This window comes from Bos taurus, chromosome 23, assembly GCF_002263795.3.
Source record: "Bos taurus isolate L1 Dominette 01449 registration number 42190680 breed Hereford chromosome 23, ARS-UCD2.0, whole genome shotgun sequence".
Classification (NCBI taxonomy): Eukaryota; Metazoa; Chordata; class Mammalia; order Artiodactyla; family Bovidae; genus Bos; species Bos taurus.
In genome coordinates this window covers 26,462,157-26,489,103 of record NC_037350.1, presented here as the reverse complement: position 1 = coordinate 26,489,103, position 26,947 = coordinate 26,462,157, and the positions used below count along the sequence as shown (strand labels likewise).

Below are 26,947 nucleotides of genomic sequence, written 5' to 3'. Positions count from 1 at the left end.
AAGATCAAACACAAAGAACAAATATTAAAAGCAGCAAGGGAAAAACAACAAATAACACACAAGGGAATTCCCATAAGGATAACAGCTGATCTTTCAATAGAAACTCTTCAAGCCAGGAGGGAATGGCAAGACATACTTAAAATGATGAAAGAAAATAACCTACAGCCCAGATTATTGTACCCAGCAAGGATCTCATTCAAGTATGAAGGCGAAATCAAAAGCTTTTCAGACAAGCAAAAGCTGAGAGAATTCTGCACCACCAAACCAGCTCTCCAACAAATACTAAAGGATATTCTCTAGACAGGAAACACAAAAATGGTGTATAAACTCGAACCCAAAACAATAAAGTAAATGGCAACGGGATCATACTTATCAGTAATTACGTTAAACGTAAATGGGTTGAATGCCCCAACCAAAAGACAAAGACTGGCTGAATGGGTACAAAAACAAGACCCCTACATATGTTGTCTACAAGAGACCCACCTCAAAACAGGGGACACATACAGACTGAAAGTGAAGGGCTGGAAAAAGATTTTGCATGCAAATAGGGACCAAAAGAAAGCAGGAGTAGCAATACTCATATCAGATAAAATAGACTTCAAAACAAAGGCTGTGAAAAGAGACAAAGAAGGTCACTACATAATGATCAAAGGATCAATCCAAGAAGAAGATATAACAATTATAAATATATGTGCACCCAACACGGGATCGCCACAGTACGTAAGACAAATGCTAACAAGTATGAAAGGAGAAATTAACAATAACACAATAATAGTGGGAGACTTTAATACCCCACTCACACCTATGGATAGATCAACTAAACAGAAAATTAACAAGGAAACACAAACTTTAAATGATACAATAGACCAGTTAGACCTAATTGATATCTATAGGTCATTTCATCCCAAAACAATGAATTTCACCTTTTTCTCAAGCGCACATGGAACCTTCTCCAGGATAGATCACATCCTGGGCCATAAATCTAGCCTTGGTAAATTCAAAAAAATAGAAATCATTCCAAGCATTTTTTCTGACCACAATGCAGTAAGATTAGATCTCAATTACAGGAGAAAAACTATTAAAAATTCCAACATATGGAGGCTGAACAACACGCTGCTGAATAACCAACAAATCACAGAAGAAATCAAAAAAGAAATCAAAATTTGCATAGAAACGAATGAAAATGAAAACACAACAACCCAAAACCTGTGGGACACGGTAAAAGCAGTCCTAAGGGGAAAGTTCATAGCAATACAGGCACACCTCAAGAAACAAGAAAAAAGTCAAATAAATAACCTAACTCTACACCTAAAGCAACTAGAAAAGGAAGAAATGAAGAACCCCAGGGTTAGTAGAAGGAAAGAAATCTTAAAAATTAGAGCAGAAATAAATGCAAAAGAAACAAAAGAGACCATAGCAAAAATCAACAAAACCAAAAGCTGGTTCTTTGAAAGGATAAATAAAATTGACAAACCATTAGCCAGACTCATCAAGAAACAAAGGGAGAAAAATCAAATCCATAATATTAGAAACGAAAATGGAGAGATCACAACAGACAACACAGAAATACAAAGGATCATAAGAGACTACTATCAACAATTATATGCCAATAAAATGGACAACGTGGAAGAAATGGACAAATTCTTAGAAAAGTACAACTTTCCAAAACTGGACCAGGAAGAAATAGAAAATCTTAACAGACCCATCACAAGCATGGAAATTGAAACTGTAATCAAAAATCTTCCAGCAAACAAAAGCCCCGGTCCAGACGGCTTCACAGCTGAATTCTACCAAAACTTTAGAGAAGAGCTAACACCTATCCTGCTCAAACTCTTCCAGAAAATTGCAGAGGAAGGTAAACTTCCAAACTCATTCTATGAGGCCACCATCACCCTAATACCAAAACCTGACAAAGATCCCACAAAAAAAGAAAACTACAGGCCAATATCACTGATGAACATAGATGCAAAAATCCTTAACAAAATTCTAGCAACCAGAATCCAGCAACACATTAAAAAGATCATACACCATGACCAAGTGGGCTTTATCCCAGGGATGCAAGGATTCTTCAATATCCGCAAATCAATCAATGTAATACACCACATTAACAAATTGAAAAATAAAAACCATATGATTATCTCAATAGATGCAGAGAAAGCCTTTGACAAAATTCAACACCCATTTATGATAAAAACTCTCCAGAAAGCAGGAATAGAAGGAACATACCTCAACATAATAAAAGCTATATATGACAAACCCACAGCAAACATTATCCTCAATGGTGAAAAATTGAAAGCATTTCCTCTAAAGTCAGGAACAAGACAAGGGTGCCCACTTTCACCATTACTATTCATCATAGTTTTGGAAGTTTTGGCCACAGCAATCAGAGCAGAAAAAGAAGTAAAAGGAATCCAAATTGGAAAAGAAGAAGTAAAACTCTCACTATTTGCAGATGACATGATCCTCTACATAGAAAACCCTAAAGATTCCACCAGAAAATTACTAGAACTAATCAATGACTATAGTAAAGTTGCAGGATATAAAATCAACACACAGAAATCCCTTGCATTCCTATACACTAATAATGAGAAAACAGAAAGAGAAATTAAGGAAACAATTCCATTCACCATTGCAACGAAAAGAATAAAATACTTAGGAATATATCTACCTAAAGAAACTAAAGACCTATATATAGAAAACTATAAAACACTGGTGAAAGAAATCAAAGAGGACACTAATAGATGGAGAAATATACCATGTTCATGGATTGGAAGAATCAATATAGTGAAAATGAGTATACTACCCAAAGCAATTTATAGATTCAACGCAATCCCTATAAAGCTACCAACACTTCACAGAGCTAGAACAAATAATTTCACAATTTGTATGGAAATACAAAAAACCTCGAATAGCCAAAGCGATCTTGAGAAAGAAAAATGGAACTGGAAGAATCAACCTACCTGACTTCAGGCTCTACTACAAAGCCACAATTATCAAGACAGTATGGTACTGGCACAAAGACAAAAATATTGATCAATGGAATAAAATAGATAGCCCAGAGATAAATCAACACACATATGGACACCTTATCTTTGACAAAGGAGGCAAGAATATACAATGGATTAAAGACAATCTCTTTAACAAGTGGTGCTGGGAAATCTGGTCAACCACTTGTAAAAGAATGAAACTAGACCACTTTCTAACACCATACACAAAAATAAACTCAAAATGGATTAAAGATCTAACCGTAAGACCAGAAACTATAAAACTCCTAGAGGAGAACATAGGCAAAACACTCTCCGACATACATCACAGCAGGATCCTCTATGACCCACCTCCCAGAATATGGGAAATAAAAGCAAAAATAAACAAATGGGACCTAATTAACCTTAAAAGCTTCTGCACATCAAAGGAAACTATTAGCAAGGTGAAAAGACAGCCTTCAGAATGGGAGAAAATAATAGCAAATGAAGCAACCGACAAACAACTAATCTCAAAAATATACAAGCAACTCCTCCAGCTCAACTCCAGAAAAAGAAATGACCCAATCAAAAAATGGGCCAAAGATCTAAAAAGACATTTCTCCAAAGAAGACATACAGATGGCTAACAAACACATGAAAAGATGCTCAACATCACTCATTATCAGAGAAATGCAAATCAAAACCACTATGAGGTACCATTTCACACCAGTCAGAATGGCTGTGATCCAAAAGTCTACAAATAATAAATGCTGGAGAGGGTGTGGAGAAAAGGGAACCCTCTTACACTGTTGGTGGGAATGCAAACTAGTACAGCCACTATGGAGAACAGTGTGGAGATTCCTTAAAAAACTGGAAATAGAACTGCCTTATGATCCAGCAATCCCACTGCTGGGCATACACACTGAGGAAACCAGAAGGGAAAGAGACACGTGTACCCCAATGTTCATCGCAGCACTGTTTATAATAGCCAGGACATGGAAGCAACCTAGATGTCCATCAGCAGATGAATGGATAAGAAAGCAGTGGTACATATACACAATGGAGTATTACTCAGCCATTAAAAAGAATACATTTGAATCAGTTCTAATGAGGTGGATGAAACTGGAGCCTATTACACAGAGTGAAGTAAGCCAGAAGGAAAAACATCAATACAGTATACTAACGCATATATATGGAATTTAGAAAGATGGTAACAATAACCCGGTGTACGAGACAGCAAAAGAGACACTGATGTATAGAACAGTCTTATGGACTCTGTGGGAGAGGGAGAGGGTGGGAAGATTTGGGAGAATGGCAATGAAACATGTAAAATATCATGTAGGAAACGAGTTGCCAGTCCAGGTTCGATGCACGATGCTGGATGCTTGGGGCTGGTGCACTGGGACGGCCCAGAGGGATGGTATGGTGAGGGAGGAGGGAGGAGGGTTCGGGATGGGGACCACATGTATACCTGTGGCGGATTCATTTTGATATTTGGCAAAACTAATACAATTATGTAAAGTTTAAAAATAAAATAAAATTAGAAAAAAAAAAAGAAAACAAATTTATGGCAAATATTGATACATATTTAAAATTATAACTATCAGAGAATATAGACACAAAACATAAACACACACTGTGGACTGTGTGTGACAGCTCATTTTTTAAATATAGTATTCTCCCAAAATAGAATAGAGGTAAAAATAAAAGTATTGTCTTAATTGGAGAAAATTATTAAAATACTCGTACTGAAGTTGACCTTTCAAACTGTATTTTATTTATGTTGATAGTCTGATGCACAATTATTCAGTTTATTAACTCTATAAATTTATTTGGCTGCTACTTGATAGGGTTAAATCAATTATTGTGATATCTAAAATGCTAAGAGCCATGAGCATTGTTTAATATCTTGAACCAGTGTTGTCAAGGAAATACAGGGTTTGTAGCCTGGATGATTCTATTCACATGTTTGTAAATAAGTGAATATATAAACTATTGTAATGTAAATTTTTATTTTAGCTAAAGCCTAAGTGAGGCAGGTCTTTCATTATGAGTCAAGTATGAAAATACTTGAGGAAAAGTATGCAAATACTAAATGATGGTGAAAGGTTTGTACAACAAAAGACTGAGTATATACTGGAGAAAACTCACACTTCAGAAACTTAAAACTGGTAAATCTTGAAATATGCCAATACAAACATTTAGTGGACACAAAAGAAATGTCTGCCTAGATTGTATCAAAATAAAAAAAATCACGGAAGTATTAATGGGGAAAATGGAATGCCAAATCAGAAGACACACAAAATTTGGGGAGAGTAAATAAAGACACATCTTGTAAGTCATTTGTATGATGGTGCTTGGGAACATGGAAATTGATTATTGAAGAAAAAGGTGTAAAAACACAGATGAAACCATGCGAGGTTCATAGTGAAATACATTATGAGTCATGTGTTTTCCTTCTTCACACTATCGATCAACAAAGGAAAAGAAATTCATTCATTCAAATTAAGAGTACAAAGTCAGGAAGGGATCAGATCAGAAACTGGAAACACTTCCTTCTTTTGCTTTTGGGTTCAAATGGACCACCAATTATTACAATTAAAACCAAAAATTTCAAAGTCCACCATACTAATGAGAAGTAACCATTTTCATTTCATATATTCCATTGTGCAGGATTGGAAATGGACCCATCAGGGGAGTTAAATTATAAGTTCTGCTAAACAGTATCAGATCCTTGTGTTTGTGTTGTCACTTCTACCTTTCTCAGAAAAGAAAATTAGTGTGAATTGATATACAAGCAACAAATTTAAAAAATGGTGAGGAAATATAAATGGACTTTTGTACACATGGGCTAATGGATCAGTAACCAGTTTTAGCCTTCTACTATACTACTAAGTTCTATTTCCTCTGAAACAAAGATGTAAATGGAAAACATCAAGAGAATAAAGGAGATAAACATTTAATGTTTGAATTAGTGTTTTCTGAATAAATCTTTTAAATTTGTATTTTGACCCAAAAGAAATTTTGAGGTAAAAGAGGCCGCACAATACTATGGGGCTCCTTTATTAGATAAAGCATTTGTATACCTAGAAACAACTGGATAATAAGATCAAGGGTAATGGGAGAGTAGGTTTAGAGCTCACATGTTTCAAGGAATGTCACTGAATCAATAGTCTTTGAAAGAGCAGAAGGTGGAGTAGTTTACTCAACAAATATGGAGTTTTCTGTTCACTTAAGTTTTGGGTCAGTATCAATCATATAGTTATTGTCCCTTGAACTTGAAAGGTCACAATGATTTGACATCAGTGGTCATTTACATGAAAACATCTATTGCATGGGAATGATGTGATGATCAGCCTTATATCCCTCATCCCTACAAAAATTAGAATCAAATCAAGACAACTGTCAGGAGACATAAAAAGGAAAACACTGAAGTTTATAGACAAGACTAGGTATATAATGAAAAGCAAGGAATGGGAAAAAGTGAAACTAGGGAAAAACAGATGAAAGAAATTTATATGAAAGTAGTCCATATATAAACAATTGGAGGGGGAAGGGGGGAAGGATGAAAGAATGGATGCCAAAGAGATAGAAAGTGAGGGAATGATACAGTCATTTAAATGCCTATGGGAAAAATGTCAGAAATACTTACCAATTTTATTCCCTAAAATATCTGAAAAATAAAATTAAGAGATCCATGTAAATATTGAAAGATACAAACACAAAATAATTCTGTTGTATTCTAAAACTTACATTTACAGTTCAGTTAACTAGCGTTCAGAAACACACACACACGCATGCATACCCCCCAAACACTCATATAGAACATTCATATACACAGAAAAGCTCACAGGAATATCAACACCCAGAAGCTCACATATTCACAGTGAGAAACCCTCCTTTTGTGAAATATATTCTCCTGGATTCAGGGCAGGCAAAAATTAAGTCAATTTACTATATTGAGATAGAATTTTAGGAACATAAGTCCTAGAAGTTATCTTTTTAAAAAGTTTTAAGGGGGCGGTCCTAAGATGGCAGAGGAATAGAATGGGGAGACCACTTTCTCCCTCACAAATTCATCAAAAGAACATTTAAACACTGAGTAAATTCCACAAAACAACTTCTGAATGCCGGCAGAGGACATCAGGCACCCAGAAAAGCAGCCCATTATCTTCGAAAGGAGGTAGGAAAAATATAAAAGACAAAAAAAGAGACAAAAGAGGTAGGGACAGAGCTACGTCCCAAGAAGGGTGTCTTAAAAAGAGAGAAGTTTCCAAACACCAGGAAACACTCTCACTGCTGAGTCTGTGGCAAGCCTTGGAAGCACAGAGGGCAACATAATAGGGAAGGAAATAAGTAAATAATTAAAACCCACAGATTATGAGCCTAACGGTAACTCCCCCAGTGGAGAAGTAGCGCAGACGCCTGCATCTGTTACTAGCAAGTTGGGGCTGGGCAGGGAGGCTCGGGCTACATTGCTTAGATTAAGGATTGGGCCTGAATGCTCCGAGGGTAATCAGAGTGAACTAATTTGGGCTAGCAAACCAGACTGTGGGATATCTACCATGCAAAAAGCCCTAAGACACCACCAGGCCCGCACACAGAACAAAGGGCTGAACAGAACTAGCTAGCTGCAGACCATCCCCCTCAGGCAGCCAGAGCCAGAAGGGGGCAATCACAGCCCCAGAGGGACATTATCTACCAAATTGCAAGCAGGCTTCTTTGCTAACTAAGACTTCTTGGGGTTTTGGACAGTCATCATCCACCCAAGAAGGTGCACTGGTTGTACACCCAGAAAACTGAGTGGCAGGGACGGGAGAGGCAAGTAATAAGTCACAGTGACCATGCTTGCCAAACACCACATCACCCAAGCTAGTCGGAGCTGAGAAGGGCACAAAATGCAGGGCCAACAGAGTCTGCGCCTCTGAGGACTACCCGAGTGCCTGAACCTGAGAGGCTTAGACCTGGGAGGTGCATGCAGCCCAGGGCCAGCCTCGGATGGTTCCAGTGGATCATCCTAGAGTCTGAGCAGTGTGGGCAGGGAGGCTGCATGCACCGTGAGCGGGGGCAGGCCCAGTGTGGCTGAGACACTGTGAGCACACGCCAGTGTTATTTGTTTGCAGCGTCCCTCCCTCCCCACAGCGTGACTGAACAAGTGAGCCTAGGAAAAAAATGTCCACCACCGCCCTTCTTGTGTCAGGGTGGAAATCAGACACTGAAGAGACCAGCAACAGAAGAAGCTAAAACCGAGGGAACCGCCTTGGAAGTGACAGGTGCAATAGATTAAAACCCTGTAGTTAGTACCGACTACATAGAAAGGGGCCTATAGATCTTGAGAAATAAAAGCCGAACCAAGGAACTATTCGAAAATGAACTGACCCTACACTGCCCAGAACAACACCAGAGAAAGTCCTATATATTTTTACTATTTTTATGATCATTCTTTTCCTTTTTTTTAAACTTTTTAAAATTCTTAGGTCCTCTATTACTCCTTTAATTTTCATTTTTATAACCAACTATTACTTTCAAAAAAAAGATTATTTTTTAAAGCAAACTTCATATACATATATATTAATAACTTTTGTGACTTTTTTCTTCTTCTTCTACTTTTCTTTAATATGGTATTTTTGAAAATCCAACCTCTACTCTAGAATTTTAATCTTTGCTTTTTGGTATTTGTTATCAATTTTGTACCTTTAAGAACCCAATCTTCAGTACCCATTTTTACTTGGGAGCAAGACTACTGGCTTGACTGCTCTCTTCCCATTTGGACTCTCCTTTTTCTCCACCAGGTAGCCTTGGTCTCCTACCTCCCCCTTCTCTTGTCTACCCAACTCTGAATCTCTGTGTGTTCCAGATGGTGGAGAACACTTAGGGAACTGATTACTGGCTGGATCTGTCTCTCTCCTTTTCATTCCCCTCTTTTATCCTCCTGGCCACCTCTGTCTCCTTCCTGCCTCTTCTCTTCTCTGTATAACTACATGAACATCTCTGAGCGGTCCAGACTGTGGACCACACATAAGGAAGTGATTACTGGCTAGCTTGCTCTATCCTCTTTTGATTCCACCTAATCTCATTCGGGTCACTTCTAACTCCCTCCTCCCTCTTCTCTTCTCCATGTAACTCTGTGAACCTCTCTGGGTGTTCTCACTGTGGAGAAACTTTTCATCTTTAACTTAGATGTTTTATCAATGGTGCTGTATAGAAGAAGAAGTCTTGAGACTACTGTAAAAATAAGACTGAAAACCAGAAGCAGGAGGCTTAAGTCCAAATCCTGAGAACATCATAGAACTCCTGAATCCAGGGAACATTAAATGATAGGAGCTCATCAAATGCCTCTATACCTACACTGAAACCAAGCATCACCCAAGGGCCAACAAGTTCCAGAGCAAGTCTTACCATGAAAATTCTCCAGCAATAAAGGAACACAGCCCTGAGCTTCAATATACAGGCTGCCCAAAGTTACTCCAAACCACTGATATCTCATAACTCATTACTAGACATTTCATTGCACTCCAGAGAGAAGAAGTCCAGCTCCACCCACGAGAACACCAACACAAGCTTCCCTAGCCAAGAAACCTTGACAAGCCACCGATACAACCCTACCCAAAGCGAGGAAACTCCATAATAAAGAGAACTCCACAAACTGCCAGAATACAGAAAGGTCACCCCAAACTGAGCAATATAAACAAGATGAAGAGACAGAGGAATACCCAGCAGATAAAGGAACAGGAGAAATGCCCACCAAACCAAACAAAAGAGGAAGAGATAGGGAATCTACCTGATAAAGAATTCCGAATAATGATCGTGAAATTGATCCAAAATCTTGAAATAAAAATGAAATCACAGATAAATAGCCTGGAGACAAGGATTGAAAAGATGCAAGAAAGCTTTAACAAGGACCTAGAAGAAATAAAAAAGAGTCAATATATAATGAATAATGCAATAAATGAGATCAAAAACACTCTGGAGGCAGCAAATAGTAGAATAACGGAGGCAGAAGATAGGATTAGTGAAGTAGAAGATAGAAGAAATAAATGAATCAGAGAGGAAAAAGAAAAACGGATTAAAAAAAATGAGGACAATCAAAGAGACCTCCAGGACAGTGTTAAATGCTCCAACATTCGAATCATAGGAGTCCCAGAAGAAGAAGACAAAAAGAAAGACCATGAGAAAATACTTGAGGAGTTATATAATAGTTGAAAACTTCCCTAAAATGGGGACGGAAATAATCATCCAAGTCCAAGAAAACCAGAGTCCCAAACAGGATAAACCCAAGGTGAAACACCACAAGACACATATTAATCAAATTAACAAAGATCAAACACAAACAACAAATATTAAAAGCAGCAAGGGAAAAACAACAAATAACACACAAGGGAATTCCCATAAGGATAACAGCTGATCTTTCAATAGAAACTCTTCAAGCCAGGAGGGAATGGCAAGACATACTTAAAGTGATGAAAGAAAATAAGCTACAGCCCAGATTACTGTACCCAGCAAGGATCTCATTCAAATATGAAGGAGAAATCAAAAGCTTTACAGACAAGCAAAAGCTGAGAGAATTCTGCACCACCAAACCAGCTCTCCAACAAATGCTAAAGGATATTCTCTAGACAGGAAACACAAAAATGGTGTATAAACTCGAACCCAAAACAATAAAGTAAATGGCAACGGGATCATACTTATCAGTAATTACCTTAAACGTAAATGGGTTGAATGCCCCAACCAAAAGACAAAGACTGGCTGAATGGATACAAAAACAAGACCCGTATATATGTTGTCTACAAGAGACCCACCTCAAAACAGGGGACACATACAGACTGAAACTGAAGGGCTGGAAAAAGATATTCCATGCAAATAGAGATCAAAAGAAAGCAGGAGTTGCAATACCCATATAAGATAAAATAGACTTCAAAACAAAGGCTATAAAAAGAGACAAAGAAGGACACTACATAATGATCAAAGGATCAATCCAAGAAGAAGATATAACAATTATGAATACATATGCACCCAACATAGGAGCACTGCAATATATAAGACACATGGAAAATTCTGAAAGAGATGGGAATACCAGACCACCTGATCTGCCTCTTGAGAAATTTGTATGCAGGTAGGAAGGAACAGTTAAAACTGGACATGGAACAACAGACTGGTTCCAAATAGGAAAAGGAGTACGTCAAGGCTGTATATTGTCATCCTGCTTATTTAACTTATATGCAGAGTACATCATGAGAAACGCTGGACTGGAAGAAACACAAGCTGGAATCAAGATTGCCAGGAGAAATATCAATAACCTCAGATACGTAGATGACACCACCCTTATGGCAGAAAGTGAAGAGGAACTAAAAACCCCCTTGATGAAAGTGAGAGTGGAGACTGAAAAAGTTGGCTTAAAGCTCAACATTCAGAAAACGAAGATCATGGCATCCGGTCCCATCACTTCATGGGAAATAGATGGGGAAATAGGGGAAACAGTGTCAGATTTTATTTTTCTGGGCTCCAAAATCACTACAGATGGTGACTGCAGCCATGAAATTAAAAGATGCTTACTCCTTGGAAGGAAAGTTATGACCAACCTAGACAGCGTATTCAAAAGCAGAGACATTACTTTGCCAACAAAGGTTCATCTAGTCAAGGCCATGGTTTTTCTAGTGGTCATGTATGGATGTAAGAGTTGGACTGTGAAGAAGGCTGAGCACCGAAGAATTGATGCTTTTGAACTGTGGTGTTGGAGAAGACTCTTGTGAGTCCCTTGGACTGCAAGGAGATCCAACCAGTCCATTCTGAAGGAGATCAGCCCTGGGATTTCTTTGGAAGAAATGATGCTAAAGCTGAAACTCCAGTACTTTGGCCCCCTCATGCAAAGAGTTGACTCATTGGAAAAGACTCTGATTCTGGGAGGTATTGGGGGCAAGAGGAGAAGGGGACAACAGAGGATGAGATGGCTGGATGGCATCACTGACTGGATGGACGTGAGTCTGAGTGAACTCCGGGAGTTGCTGATGGACAGGGAGGCCTGGCGTGCTGTGATTTACGGGGTCGCAGAGAGTCAGACACGACTGAGTGACTGATCTTATCTGATCTGATCTGAACAAGTATGAAAGGGGAAATTAACAATAACACAATAAGAATGGGAGACTTTAATACCCTACTCACATCTATGGATAAATCAACTAAACAGAAAACTAACAAAGAAACACAAACTTTAAATGATAAAATAGACCAGCGAGCCCTAATTGATATCTATAGGACATTTCACCCAAAAACAATGAATTTCACCTTTTTCTCAAGCGCACACGGAACCTTCTCCAGGATAGATCACATCCTGGGCCATAAATCTAACCTTGGTAAATTCAAAAAAATTGAAATCATTCCAAGCATCTTTTCTGACCACAATGCAGTAAGATTAGATCTCAATTACAGAAGAAAAACTATTAAAAATGCCAACATGTAGAGGCTGAACAACACGCTGCTGAATAACCAACAAATCACAGAAGAAATCAATAAAGAAATAAAAATATGCATAGAAATGAATGAAAATGAAAACACAACAACCCAAAACCTGTGGGACACTGTAAAAGCAGTGCTAAGGGGAAGTTTATAGTGATACAGGCATACCTCAAGAAACAAGAAACAAGTCAAATAAATAACTTAACTCTACACCTAAAGCAGCTAGAAAAGGAAGAAATGAAGAACCCCAGGGTTAGTAAAAGGAAAGAAATATTAAAATTAGGGCAGAAACAAAGGCAAAAGAAACAAAGGAGACCATAGCAAAAATCAACAAAGCCAAAAGCTGGTTCTGTGAAAAGATAAATAAAATTGGCAAACCATTAGCCAGACTCATCAAAAAACAGAGGGAAAAAATCAAATCAATAAAATTAGAAATGAAAATGGAGAGATCATAACAGACAACACACAAATACAAAGCATCATAAGATTATTATTAGCAATTATATGCCAATAAAATAGACAATGTGGAAGAAATGGACAAATTCTTAGAAAAGTACAACTTTCCAAAACTGAAGCAGGAAGAAATAGAAAATCTTAACAGACCCATCACAAGCACAGAAATTGAAACTGTAATCAGAAATCTTCCAGCAAAAAAAAGCCCAGGTCCAGACGGCTTAACAGCTGAATTCTACCAAAAATTTAGAAAGGAGCTAACACCTATCCTACTCAAACTCTTCCAGAAAATTGCAGAGGAAGGTAAACTTCCAAAGTCATTCTATGAGGCCACCATCACCCTAATACCAAAACCCGACAAGGAACCCACAAAAAAAGAAAACTACAGGCCAATATCACTGATGAACTTAGATGCAAAAATCCTTAACAAAATTGTAGCAATCAGAATCCAACAACACATTAAAAAGATCATACACCATGACCAAGTGGGCTTTATCTAGGGATGCAAAGATTCTTTAATATCTGCAAATCAATCAATGTAATAAACCACATTAACAAATTGAAAAATAAAAACCATATGATTATCTCAATAGATGCAGAGAAAGCCTTTGACAAAATTCAAGATCCATTTATGATAAAAACTCTCCAGAAAGCAGGAATAGAAGGAACATACCTCAACATAATACAAGCTATATATGACAAATCCACAGTAAACATTATCCTCAATGGTGAAAAATTGAAAGCATTTCCTCTAAAGTCAGGAACAAGACAAGGGTGCCCACCATTTCACCATTACCAATAGTAATTTCACCATTACTATTCATCATAGTTTTGGAAGTTTTGGCCACAGCAATCAGAGCAGAAAAAGAAATAAAAGGAATCCAGATTGGAAAAGAAGAAGTAAAACTCTCACTATTTGCAGATGACATGATCCTCTACATAGAAAACCCTAAAGATTCCACCAGAAAATTACTAGAGCTAATCAATGAATATAGTAAAGTTGCAGGATATAAAATCAGAACACAGAAATCCCTTGCATTCCTATACAACAATAATGAGAGAATAGAAAGAGAAATTAAGGAAACAATCCCATTTACCATTGCAACAAAAATAATAAAGTACTTAGGAATATATCTACCTAAATAAACTAAAGACCTATATATAGAAAACTATAAAACACTGGTGAAAGAAATCAAAGAGGACACTAATAGATGGAGAAGTATACCATGTTCATGGATTGGAAGAATCAATATAGTGAAAATGAGTATACTACCCAAAGCAATTTATAGATTCAATGCAATCCCTATCAAGCTACCAATGGTATCTTTCACAGAGCTAGAACAAATAATTTCACAATTTGTATGGAAATACAGAATACCTCGCATAGCCAAAGCAATCTTGAGAAAAAAGAATGGAACTGGAGGAATCAACCTGCCTGACTTCAGGCTCTACTACAAAGCCACAGTCATCAAGACAGTATGGTACTGGCACGAAGACAGAAATATAGATCAATGGAACAAAATAGAAAGCCCAGAGATAAACCCACACACCTATGGACACCTTATCTTTGACAAAGGAGCAAGAATATGCAGTGGAGAAAAGACAATCTCTTTAACAAGTGGTTCTGGGAAAACTGGTCAACCACTTGTAAAAGAATGAAACTAGACCACTTTCTAAAACCATACACAAAAATAAACTCAAAATGGATTAAAGATCTAAACGTAAGACCAGAAACTATAAAACTCTTAGAGGAGAACATAGGCAAAACACTCTCCGACATACATCACAGCAGGATCCTCTATGACCCACCTCCCAGAATATTGGAAATAAAAGCAAAAATAAACAAATGGGATCCAATTAAAATTAAAAGCTTCTGCACAAGAAAAGAAACTGTAAGCAAGGTGAAAAGACAGCCTTCAGAATGGGAGAAAATAATAGCAAATGAAGCAAATGACAAACAACTAATCTCAAAAATATACAAGCAACGCCTACAGCTCAATTACAGAAAAATAAACGACCCAATCAAAAAATGGGCCAAAGAACTAAATAGACATTTCTCCAAAGAAGACATGCAGATGGCTAACAAACACATGAAAAGATTCTCAACATCAGTCATGATCAGAGAAATGCAAATCAAAACCGCAATGAGGTACCATTTCACGTCAGTCAGAATGGCTGCGATCCAAAAGTCTACAAGCAATTAATGCTGGAGAGGGTGTGGAGAAAAGGGAACCCTTTTATACTGTTGGTGGGAATGCAAACTAGTACAGCCACTATGGAGAACAGTGTGGAGATTCCTTAAAAAACTGGAAATAGAACTGCCTTATGACCCAGCAATCCCACTGCTGGGCATACACACTGAGGAAACCAGAAAGGAAAGAGACACGTGTACCTCAATGTTCATCTCAGCACTGTTTATAATAGCCAGGACATGGAAGCAACCTAGATGTCCATCAGCAGATGAATGGATAAGAAAGCAGTGGTACATACACAATGGAGTATTACTCAGCCATTAAAAAGAATGCATTTGAATCAGTTCTATTGAGGTGGATGAAACTGGAGCCTATTATACAGAGTGAAGTAAGCCAGAAAGAAAAACACCAATACAGTATACTAACTCATATATATGGAATTTAGAAAGATGGTAATGATAACCCTGTGTATGAGACAGCAAAAGAGACACAGATGTATAGAACAGTCTTTTGGACTCTGTGGGAGAAGGTGGGGGGATGATTTGTGAGAATGGCATTGAAACATGTATAATATCATGTAAGAATGAATCGTTCAATGCAGTATACAGGATGCTTGGGGCTGGTGCACTGGGATGACCCAGAGGGATGAATTGGGGAGGAAGGTAGGAGGCGGGTTCAGGATTGAGAACACATTTAAACCCATGGTGGATCATGTTGATGTAAGGCAAAACCAATACAATATTGTAAAGTAATTACCTCTAATTAAAATAAATAAATTTAAATTATAAAAAAGAAAAGAAAATCCTGAAGGAAATCAGTCCTGAATATTCCTTGGAAGGACAGATGGTGAAGCTGAAGCTCTAATACTTTGGCTGCCTGATGCAAAGAACCAACTCATTTGAAAAGACCCTGATGCTGGAAAAGATTGAAGATAGCAAGAGAAGGGGATGACAGAGGATGAGATGCGACAACATGATGCGATGACATGTCACTGATGTGATGACATGAGTTTGAGTAGGCTCTGGTAGTTGGTGATGGAGAGGGAAGCCTGGCATGCTGAATTTGCAAAGAGTCAGATAGGACTGAGTGACTGAACTGAACTGAGCATTATTTCTACTAACTGTTTAAGGTTTTGAATAATGTGAATTTGTGTTTAATCAAATTAAATCACTATTCTAATAACTTTATTTCAACATTAATTATATTTTATAATATGTCAGCTAAATGGTAGCTTCCAAGATTTTTAGATAATTTAAAATCTTGGACTGATATTAAATTGAATAAATTAATGGATATTCATTAAATACTAGATCATTTCTAAGTAAAATGGAATACTCACTGAAGCATTAATTACTAAGTATAACTATAAGTTTATATGCTTTTTATCTTTTATTTTTTGATGTCATGGAGAATCTATATTTGGGTTTTTTTTTTTAATGTTTCATATTTTTCCACTTTGAAAACCTGTATTATAAAGACTATATAGAAAATAGGAAGTTACAGAGGTTCAGTAAAAGGTAATTTTATTCAAGAAAAAAAGTTTTTCATCACTTTTGACATTAGTTAGGCATTCATTGTTCACTTTGTAAGATATGATAGGGTATTTGGAAACTAACATATATGTGAGGAATCAAGGTAGCTTTGCTCAATAACTAGGTACAAATATTGAATTACAAGTTTAAAAGCACTCTGGAGATTACTCTTCATTATGAACTGTGCCTCTAATCACATTTATGTCAAGCAAGGAATACATCACCTTTATTTGGGACATTTCTGTTTTGATCTGCACCTAAATGAAGCACGTGTGATTTATATCCAGTGCCTGTAAGAAAAATACAACATTCAATGCCAGTGAAGCAAGAATTACCACTTTTGCAAGAAACTATTCCAAGAATGATAGTTTTTAAATAATACAACTGGGAGACACAAAGTCAGACATACAGGACAAGCACAATACAATGGAAAGCATTTGGATTAAGAGATGGGGCCTCAAGAAATCAGTCATGTTAGAGAGGTTTTTGAGAAGTTTTGGAATACTTACCATTTTGATCTTGAACTTCTATAGAAAAATAAAGTGAAATTTTAAGGTCAGTATCATGGGAATGGCACACTAAGAAAGAAACTGTATTACAAAATTCATATTTAAATTCATTTTGATATGAATGCAAAACACAAAAACAAAACCAAATACACAGTGTGGATGAAGAGCCATTTTGGCAAGGGGCTATTCTTCCAGAAGATTACAGTGTTAAGCAGGAAAAGTAGTGTCTTAATGGGATAAAAGCATCAAAATGATACTTCTGAGGTTTATCTTTGAAACATGTTCTTTTCCTAACATAAATCAGACAGTACGATACATATGGTTATTGTAGTACAAACCACTTCTGTCCTGCTACAACTGTAAAGAGACAGTTTGGAAAGTTCTATTTCCCCTGGAACAAAATGTAAATGAAAACATCAAGTGGATACTTGAGGGAAAACTTTAGGCTTTGACTTAATGTTCTATGAAAACCTCTTTTAAATTTTTTTAAAATATAAATTAATTTATTTTAATTGGAGGTTAATTACTTTACAATATTGTATTGGTTTTGCCATACATTAACATGAATCTGCCACAGGTATAAACTCTTTTAAATTTCTGGCGAGTTCCTTCTCAATTCATTAACATAACATTTCATTATTGAGTGATACGGTATTAGGTGACATTTTGTTAACAGGTGACATTATCATAAACACATTGAGAAAATATGCAGTTTGTAGACCTAATAATTTAGAAATTATATTAAAAAAAAGCATACAATATTTGGTAGAACACATCTATACCAAGAAGAGTTAGGTCGTGTGGTCAATATGAATGTGAGGTTAAGCTTAGGGCTCACATTGGCCAAGGAATATCATCTGAAACTCTAGTCTTTTAAAGAGCAGAAAGTAGACAAAATTTGCTCAGGAAATGTGGAGTTATCTGCTCACTTAAGTTTTATCTCAAAGTCAGTCACATAGCTATTATCCCTGGAATTTGAAATGTCACAGAGATTCTACATCTGTGTTCACTTGCAGGAAAATTTATTTAGAATTGAAAGAATGTAGTGATCAACGTGCTATCACTTATCCCTACAATTATAACCAAAGCTAGTCAATTCTCTGAAGACAGAAAAGGAAGAAATGAAAAAAAAAAAGACCTAATGTTTAGAGAGAAGAAAATATGTTTAAAAAAAAAAGCAAGTAGGGGGAGGAGCTAAGATGGCGGAGGAGTAGGGCAGGGAGAACACTTTCTCCCCCACAAATTCATCAAAAGAACATTTAAACGCCGAGTAAATTCCACAAAACAATTTCTGAATGCCGGCAGAGGACATCAGGCACCCAGAAAAGCAACCCAACTCTTCGAAAGGAGGTAGGAAAAAATATAAAAGACAAAAAAAGAGACAAAAGAGGGAGGGACGGAGTTCCATCCCGGGAAGGGAGTCTTAAAAAGAGAGAAGTTCCCAAACACCAGGAAACCTTCTCACTGCCGAATCTGTGCAGAGCCTTAAAGCACAGAGGGCAACATAACAGGGAGGAAAAATAAGTAAACAATTAAAACCCACAGATTACGAGCCCAATGGTAACTTGCCCAGAGGAGAAGCAGCGCAGACGCCTGCACAGGCTATTAGCAAGCGGGGGCTGGTCAGGGAGGCGTGGCGCGGCCTGCATCGCTTAGAGTAAGGATCTGGCCTGAATACCCCGAGCACTATCTGAGCGAAATAATTTGGGCTAGCAAACCAGACTGTGGGATATCTACCACGCGAAAAGCCAGCCCTAACCTAAGACACCGCCAGGCCCATGCACGGAACAAAGGACTGAACAGAGATAGCTGGCTGCAGACCATCCCCCTCTGGTGACAGGCAGCCAGAGCTGGAAGGGGGCAATCGCAGCCCCAGAGAGACATTATCTATAAAACTGTAAGCAGGCTTCTATGCTAACTAAGACTTCTTGGGGGTCTGGACAGTCAACATCCGCCTGAGAAGGTGCACCAGTTGTACACCTAGGTAACTGATTGGCCGGGAGGCGATAAGTCACAGCAATCACGCTCGCCAAACACCTGAGCTGCTCAGACCTGGGAAGGGCACAAAACGCAGGCCCAACCGAGTCTGAGCCTCTGAGGACTACCCGAATGCCTGAACCTGAGCGGCTTGGACCTGGGAGGTGCAAGCAGCCCAGGGCCGGCCACGGATGGTTCATGGCGGAGCAACCTAGAGCCTGAGCAGTGTGGGCAGGGAGGCTACACGTGCCATGAGTGGGGACAGAACCAGTGTGGCTGAGGCACTTCGAGCACACGCCAGTGTTATTTGTTTGCAGCGTCCCTCCCTCCCCACAGCGTGACTGAACAAGTGAGCCTAAAAAAAAAAAAAAAAAAAAAGTGTCCTCCACCGTCCCCTTTGTGTCAGGGTGGAAACCAGACCCTGAAGAGACCAGCAAACAGAAGAAGCTATAACAGAGGGAACCGCCTTGCAAGCTACGGGCAATAGATTAAAACCCTGTGGTTAGTAACGTCTACATAGGAAGGGGCCTATAGATCTTGAGAAATGTAAGTCGGACCAAGGAACTAGCCAAAAATGAACTGAACCCACAATATCGACAACAAAACCAGAGAAAGTCCTAGATATATTTTTACTATTTTTATGATCATTCTTTCTTTCTTTTTTTTTTTAATTAAAAAAAAAATTTAAGTCCTCTATTATTCCTTTAATTTTCACTTTTATAACCTACTAATACTTTGCAAAAAAAAGAAGACCCTATTTTTTTTAAAGCAAACTTCATATATATATTTTTTATAATTATTTTGACTTTTTTTCCCCTTCTTTTCTTTAACATTGTATTTTTGAAATTCCAAACTCTACTCTAGATTTTTAATTTTAGCTTTTTGGTATTTGCTATCAATTTTGTACATATATATATATATATATTTTATAATTTTTGTGACTTTTTTTTTCTCTCTTTCTTTCTCTTCTTCTTTTATATAACATTGTATACCTGAAATTTCAAACTCAACTCTAGATTTTTAATGTATGCTTTTTGTTATTTGTTATCAATTTTGTACCTATATTTTCTTTATAATTTTTGCGTATTGTGTGTGTGTGTGTGTGTGTGTGTTTTCTCTCTTTCTTTTTTTTTAACATTGTATTTTTGAAATTTCAAACTCTACTCTAGATTTTTAACTTTTGCTTTTTGGTATTTGTTATCAATTTTATACCTATATTTTCTTTGTAACTTTTGTGACTTTTTTTTTGTTTGTTTGTTTGTTTTGTTTTTTCTCTCTTTCTTTTATTTCTTCTTTTCTTTAACATTGTATTTTTGAAATTCCAAACTCTACTCTAGATTTTTAATTTTTGCTTTTATGTATTTGTTACCAATTTTGTACCTTTAAGGACCCAATCTTCAATACCCATTTTTCTCTAGGGAGCGAGATTACTGGCTTGACTGCTCTCTTCCCCTTTGGACTCTCCTTTTCCTCCACCAGGTCGCCTGTGTCTCCTCCCTAACCCCTCTCTACTCTACCCAACTCTGTGAATTTCTGTGTGTTCCAGATGGTGGAGAACACTTAGGGAACTGATTACTGGCTGGATCTGTCTCTCTCCTTTTCATTCCCTCCTTTTACCCTCCTGGAAACCTCTGCCTCCTTCCTCCTTCTTCTCTTCTCTGTATAAGTCCGTGAACATCTCTGAGTGGTCCAGTTGTGGAGTGCACACAAGGAAGTGATTACTGGTTAGCCCACACTCTCCTCTATTGATTCCACCTCATCTCATCCGGGTCACCTCTAACTCCCTCCTCCCTCTTCTCTTCTCCATGTAATGCTGTGAACCTCTCTGGGTGACCCTCATGGTGGAGAAACTTTTCATCTTTAACGTAGATGTTTTATCAATGGTGCTGTATAGAAGGAGAAGTTTTGAAACTACTGTAAAAATAAGACCGATAACTGGAAGCAGGAGGCTTAAATCCAAACCCTGACTCCAGGGAACTCCTGACTCCAGGGAACATTAACTGACAGGAGGTCATCAAACGCCTCCGTACCTACACTGAAACCAAGCACCAAAGAAGGGCCAACAAGTTCCAGGGCAAGACATACCAAATAAATTCTCCAGCAACAAAGCAACACAGCCCTGAGCTCCAAGATATACAGGCTGCCCAAAGTCACCCCAAAACCATAGACATCTCATAACTCATTACTGGACACTTCATTGCACTCCAGAGAGAAGAATTACAGCTCCACCCACCAGAATACTGACACAAGCTTCCCTAACCAAGAAACCTTGACCAGCCACCTGTACAAATCCACACACAGTGAGGAAAAGCCACAATAAAGAGAACTCCACAAACTGCCAGAATACAGAAAGGACACCCCAAACTCAACAATTTAAACAAGATGAAGAGACAGAGGAATACCCAGCAGATAAAGGAACAGGATAAATTCCCACCAAACCAAACCAAAGAGGAAGAGATAGGAAATCTACCTGATAAAGAATTCTGAATAATGATAGTGAAATTGATCCAAAATCTTGAAATCAAAATGGAATCACAGATGAATAGCCTGGAGACAAGGATTGAGAAGATGCAAGAAAGATTTAACAAGGACCTAGAAGAAATAAAAAAGAGTCAATATATAATGAATAATGCAATAAATGAAATTAAAAACACTCTGGAGGCAGCAAATAGTAGAATAACAGAGGCAGAAGATAGGATTAGTGAATTAGAAGATAGAATGGTAGAAATAAATGAATCAGAGAGGATAAAAGAAAAACAAATTAAAGCAAATGAGGACAATCTCAGAGACCTCCAGGACAATATTAAACGCTACAACATTCGAATCATAGGAGTCCCAGAAGAAGAAGACAAAAAGAAAGACCATGAGAAAATACTTGAGGAGATAATAGTGGAAAACTTCCCTAAAATGGGGAAAGAAATAATCACCCAAGTCCAAGAAACCCAGAGAGTCCCAAACAGGATAAACCCAAGGCAAAACACCCCAAGACACATATTAATCAAATTAACAAAGATCAAACACAAAGAACAAATATTAAAAGCAGCAAGGGAAAAACAACAAATAACACACAAGGGAATTCCCATAAGGATAACAGCTGATCTTTCAATAGAAACTCTTCAAGCCAGGAGGGAATGGCAAGACATACTTAAAATGATGAAAGAAAATAACCTACAGCCCAGATTATTGTACCCAGCAAGGATCTCATTCAAGTATGAAGGCGAAATCAAAAGCTTTTCAGACAAGCAAAAGCTGAGAGAATTCTGCACCACCAAACCAGCTCTCCAACAAATACTAAAGGATATTCTCTAGACAGGAAACACAAAAATGGTGTATAAACTCGAACCCAAAACAATAAAGTAAATGGCAATGGGATCATACTTATCAATAATCACCTTAAACATAAATGAGTTGAATGCCCCAACCAAAAGTCAAAGACTGGCTGAATGGATACACAAACAAGACCCCTACATATATTGTCTACAAGAGACCCACCTCAAAACAGGGGACACATACAGACTGAGAGTGAAGGGCTGGAAAAAGATTTTGCATGCAAATAGGGACCAAAAGAAAGCAGGAGTAGCAATACTCATATCAGATAAAATAGACTTTAAAACAAAGGCTGTGAAAAGAGACAAAGATGGTCACTACATAATGATCAAAGGATCAATCCAAGAAGAAGATTTAACAATTATAAATATATATGCAACCAACGCGGGAGCACCACAATATGTAAGACAAATGCTAACAAGTATGAAAGGAGAAATTAACTATAACACAATAATAGTGGGAGACTTCAATACCCCACTCACACCTATGGATAGATCAACTAAACAGAAAATTAACAAGGAAACACAAACTTTAAACAATACAATAGACCAGTTATACCTAATTGATATCTATAGGACATTTCACCCCAAAACAATGAATTTCACCTTTTTCTCAAGCGCACACGGAACCTTCTCCAGGATAGATCACATCCTGGGCCATAAATCTAGCCTTGGTAAATTCAAAAAAATAGAAATCATTCCAAGCATCTTTTCTGACCACAATGCAGTAAGATTAGATCTCAATTACAGAAGAAAAACTATTTAAAATGCCAACATATGGAGGCTGAACAACATGCTGCTGAATAACCAACAAATCACAGAAGAAATCAATAAAGAAATAAAAATTTGCATAAAAACGAATGAAAGTGAAAACACAACAACCCAAAACCTGTGGGACACTGTAAAAGCAGTGCTAAGGGGAAAGTTCATAGCAATACAGGCATACCTCAAGAAACAAGAAAAAAGTCAAATAAATAACCTAACTCTACATCTAAAGCAACTAGAAAAGGAAGAAATGAAGAACCCCAGGGTTAGTAGAAGGAAAGAAATCTTAAAAATTAGGGCAGAAATAAATGCAAAAGAAACAAAAGAGACCATAGCAAAAATCAACAAAGCCAAAAGCTGGTTCTTTGAAAGGATAAATAAAATTACAAACCATTAGCCAGACTCATCAAAAAACAAAGGGAGAAAAATGAAATCAATAAAATTAGAAATGAAAATGGAGAGATCACAACAGACAACACAGAAATACAAAGGATCATAAGAGACTACTATCAACAATTATATGCCAATAAAATGGACAACGTGGAAGAAATGGACAAATTCTTAGAAAAGTACAACTTTCCAAAACTGGACCAGGAAGAAATGGAAAATCGTAACAGACCCATCACAAGCACGGAAATTGAAACTGTAATCGGAAATCTTCCAGCAAACAAAAGCCCAGGTCCAGACAGCTTTACAGCCGAATTCTACCAAAAATTTAGAAAGGAGCTAACACCTATCCTACTCAAACTCTTCCAGAAAATTGCAGAGGAAGGTAAACTTCCAAAGTCATTCTATGAGGCCACCATCACCCTAATACCAAAACCTGACAAAGATCCCACAAAAAAAGAAAACTACAGGCCAATATCACTGATGAACTTAGATGCAAAAATCCTTAACAAAATTCTAGCAATCAGAATCCAACAAGACATTAAAAAGATCATACACCATGACCAAGTGGGCTTTATCCCAGGGATGCAAGGATTCTTCAATATCCACAAATCAATCAATGTAATACACCACATTAACAAATTAAAAAATAAAAACCATATGATTATCTCAATAGATGCAGAGAAAGCCCTTGACAAAATTCAACACCCGTTTATGATAAAAACTCTCCAGAAAGCAGGAATAGAAGGAACATACCTCAACATAATAAAAGCTATATATGACAAACCCACAGCAAACATTATCCTCAATGGTGAAAAATTGAAAGCATTTCCCCTAAAGGCAGGAACAAGACAAGGGTGCCCACTTTCACCATTACTATTCAACATAGTTTGTGAAGTTTTGGCCACAGCAATCAGAGCAGAAAAAGAAGTAAAAGGAATCCAAATTGGAAAAGAAGAAGTAAAACTCTCACTATTTGCAGATTACATGATCTTTTACATAGAAAACCCTAAAGACTCCACCAAAAAATTACTAGAACTAATCAATGATTATAGTAAAGTTGCAGGATATAAAATCAACACACAGAAATCCCTTGCATTCCTATACAACAATAATGAGAAAACAGAAAAGGAAATTAAGGAAACAATTCCATTCACCATTGCAATGGAAAGAATAAAATACTTAGAAATATATCTACCTAAAGAAACTAAAGACCTATATATAGAAAACTATAAAACACTGGTGAAAGAAATCAAAGAGGACACTAATAAATGCAGAAATATACCATGTTCATGGATTGGAAGAATCAATATAGTGAAAATGAGTATACTACCCAAAGCAATCTATAGATTCAATGCAATCCCTATCAAGCTACCAACAGTATTCTTCACAGAGCTAGAACAAATAATTTCACAATTTGTATGGAAATACAAAAAACCTCGAATAGCCAAAGCTATCTTGAGAAAGAAGAATGGAACTGGAGGAATCAACCTACATGACTTCAGGCTCTACTACAAAGCCACAGTTATCAACAGTATGGTACTGGCACAAAGACAGAAATATAGATCAATGGAACAAAATAGAAAGCCCAGAGATAAATCCACGCACATATGTACACTTTATCTTTGACAAAGGAGGCAAAGATATACAGTGGAGAAAAGACAATCTCTTTTACAAGTGGTGCTGGGAAAACTGGTCAACCACTTCTAAAAGAATGAAACTAGAACATTTCCTAACACCGTACACAAAAATAAACTCAAAATTGATTAAAGATGTAAACATAAGACCAGAAACTATAAAACTCATAGAGGAGAACATAGGCAAAACACTCCCTGACATACATCACAGCAGGATCCTCTATGACCCACCTCCCAGAATATTGGAAATAAAAGCAAAAATAAACAAATGGGACCTAATTAAACTTAAAAGCTTCTGCACAACAAAGGAAACTATTAGCAAGGTGAAAAGACAGCCTTCAGAATGGGAGAAAATAATAGCAAATGAAGCAACGGACGAACAACTAATCTCAAAAATATACAAGCAACTCCTACAGCTCAATTCTGGAAAAATAAATTACCCAATCAAAAAGTGGGCCAAAGAACTAAATAGACATTTCTCCAAAGAAGACATACAGATGGCTAACAAACACATGAAAAGATGCTCAACATCACTCATGATCAGAGAAATGCAAATCAAAACCACTATGAGGTACCATTTTACGTCAGTCAGAATGGCTGCGATCCAAAAGTCTACAAGCAATAAATGCTGGAGAAGATGTGGAGAAAAGGGAACCCTCTTACACTGTTGGTGGGAATGCAAACTAGTACAGCCACTATGGAGAAACAGTGTGGAGATTCCTTAAAAAACTGGAAATAGAACTGCCTTATGATCCAGCAATCCCACTGCTGGGCATACACACTGAGGAAACCAGAAGGGAAAGAGACACGTGTACCCCAATGTTCATCGCAGCACTGTTTATAATAGCCAGGACATGGAAGCAACCTAGATGTCCATCAGCAGATGAATGGATAAGAAAGCTATGGTACATATACACAACGGAGTATTACTCAGCCATTAAAAAGAATACATTTGAATCAGTTCTAATGAGATGGATGAAACTGGAGCCTATTATACAGAGTGAAGTAAGCCAGAAAGAAAAACACCAATATAGTATACTAACACATATATATGGAATTTAGAAAGATGATAACAATAACCCTGTATGCGAGACAGCAAAAGAGAGACTGACGTATAGAACAGTCTTATGGACTCTGTAGGAGAGGGAGAGGGTAGGAAGATTTGGGAGAATGGCATTGAAACATGTATACTATCATGTATGACACGAGTCGCCAGTCCAGGTTCGATGCACGATACTGGATGCTTGGGGCTGGTGCACTGGGATGACCCAGAGGGATGGTATGGGGAGGGAGGAGGGAGGAGGAATCAGGATGGGGAACACATGTATACCTGTGGCGGATTCATTTTGATATTTGGCAAAACCAATACAATATTGTAAAGTTTAAAAATAAAATTAAATAAAAAAAAAAAAAGCAAGTAATGAGAAGGGATGGAATTAGGGAAAAGAGGTAAACGGAATTAATATGGTGTAGTCCATATCCAAAAGGTTGGAGATGGGAGAGGGAAAAGATGAGCATGGTGGATTGATACATGGAAAGAAAGGCAGGGAATTATGAGCAATCATTTAAAGGGTATTGGGGCAAAGGTTGTTAGAAACACTTATTAAATACTTTTCCATGGTCATTTAAAAAATAAAATGAAGAGTCCTGGTAAATATGAAAAGAAATAAAGATAAATTAATCTTATTGACCATTTTGAAATTATAAATATATTTTTCATTATTTACACTCACACAAAACAGGAAAACACATAT

At 37.3% G+C, this 26,947-nt stretch overlaps 1 protein-coding gene across 9 annotated transcripts in view; it reads right to left on the bottom strand.

The window, feature by feature from the left end:
- Positions 1-26,947, bottom strand: part of LOC104972343 (E3 ubiquitin-protein ligase TRIM38-like) — a 182,372-nt gene that overhangs the window by 119,133 nt on the left and 36,292 nt on the right. For 8 of the 9 annotated variants that reach the window (XR_009492558.1, XM_059880610.1, XM_059880614.1 and 5 more), the window contains 3 exons: positions 17,102-17,119; positions 16,817-16,882; positions 6,615-6,635 (listed from right to left, as the gene is read on the bottom strand). Coding sequence is in view for 8 of the 9 variants with exons in the window: in XM_059880610.1 (XP_059736593.1) it covers positions 6,615-6,635; positions 16,817-16,882; positions 17,102-17,119 (105 nt within the window). In the remaining variant the exon portion in view is untranslated. The remainder of the gene's footprint in view (positions 1-6,614; positions 6,636-16,816; positions 16,883-17,101; positions 17,120-26,947) is intronic. The other variant, XM_024984118.2, reaches the window with a different exon arrangement.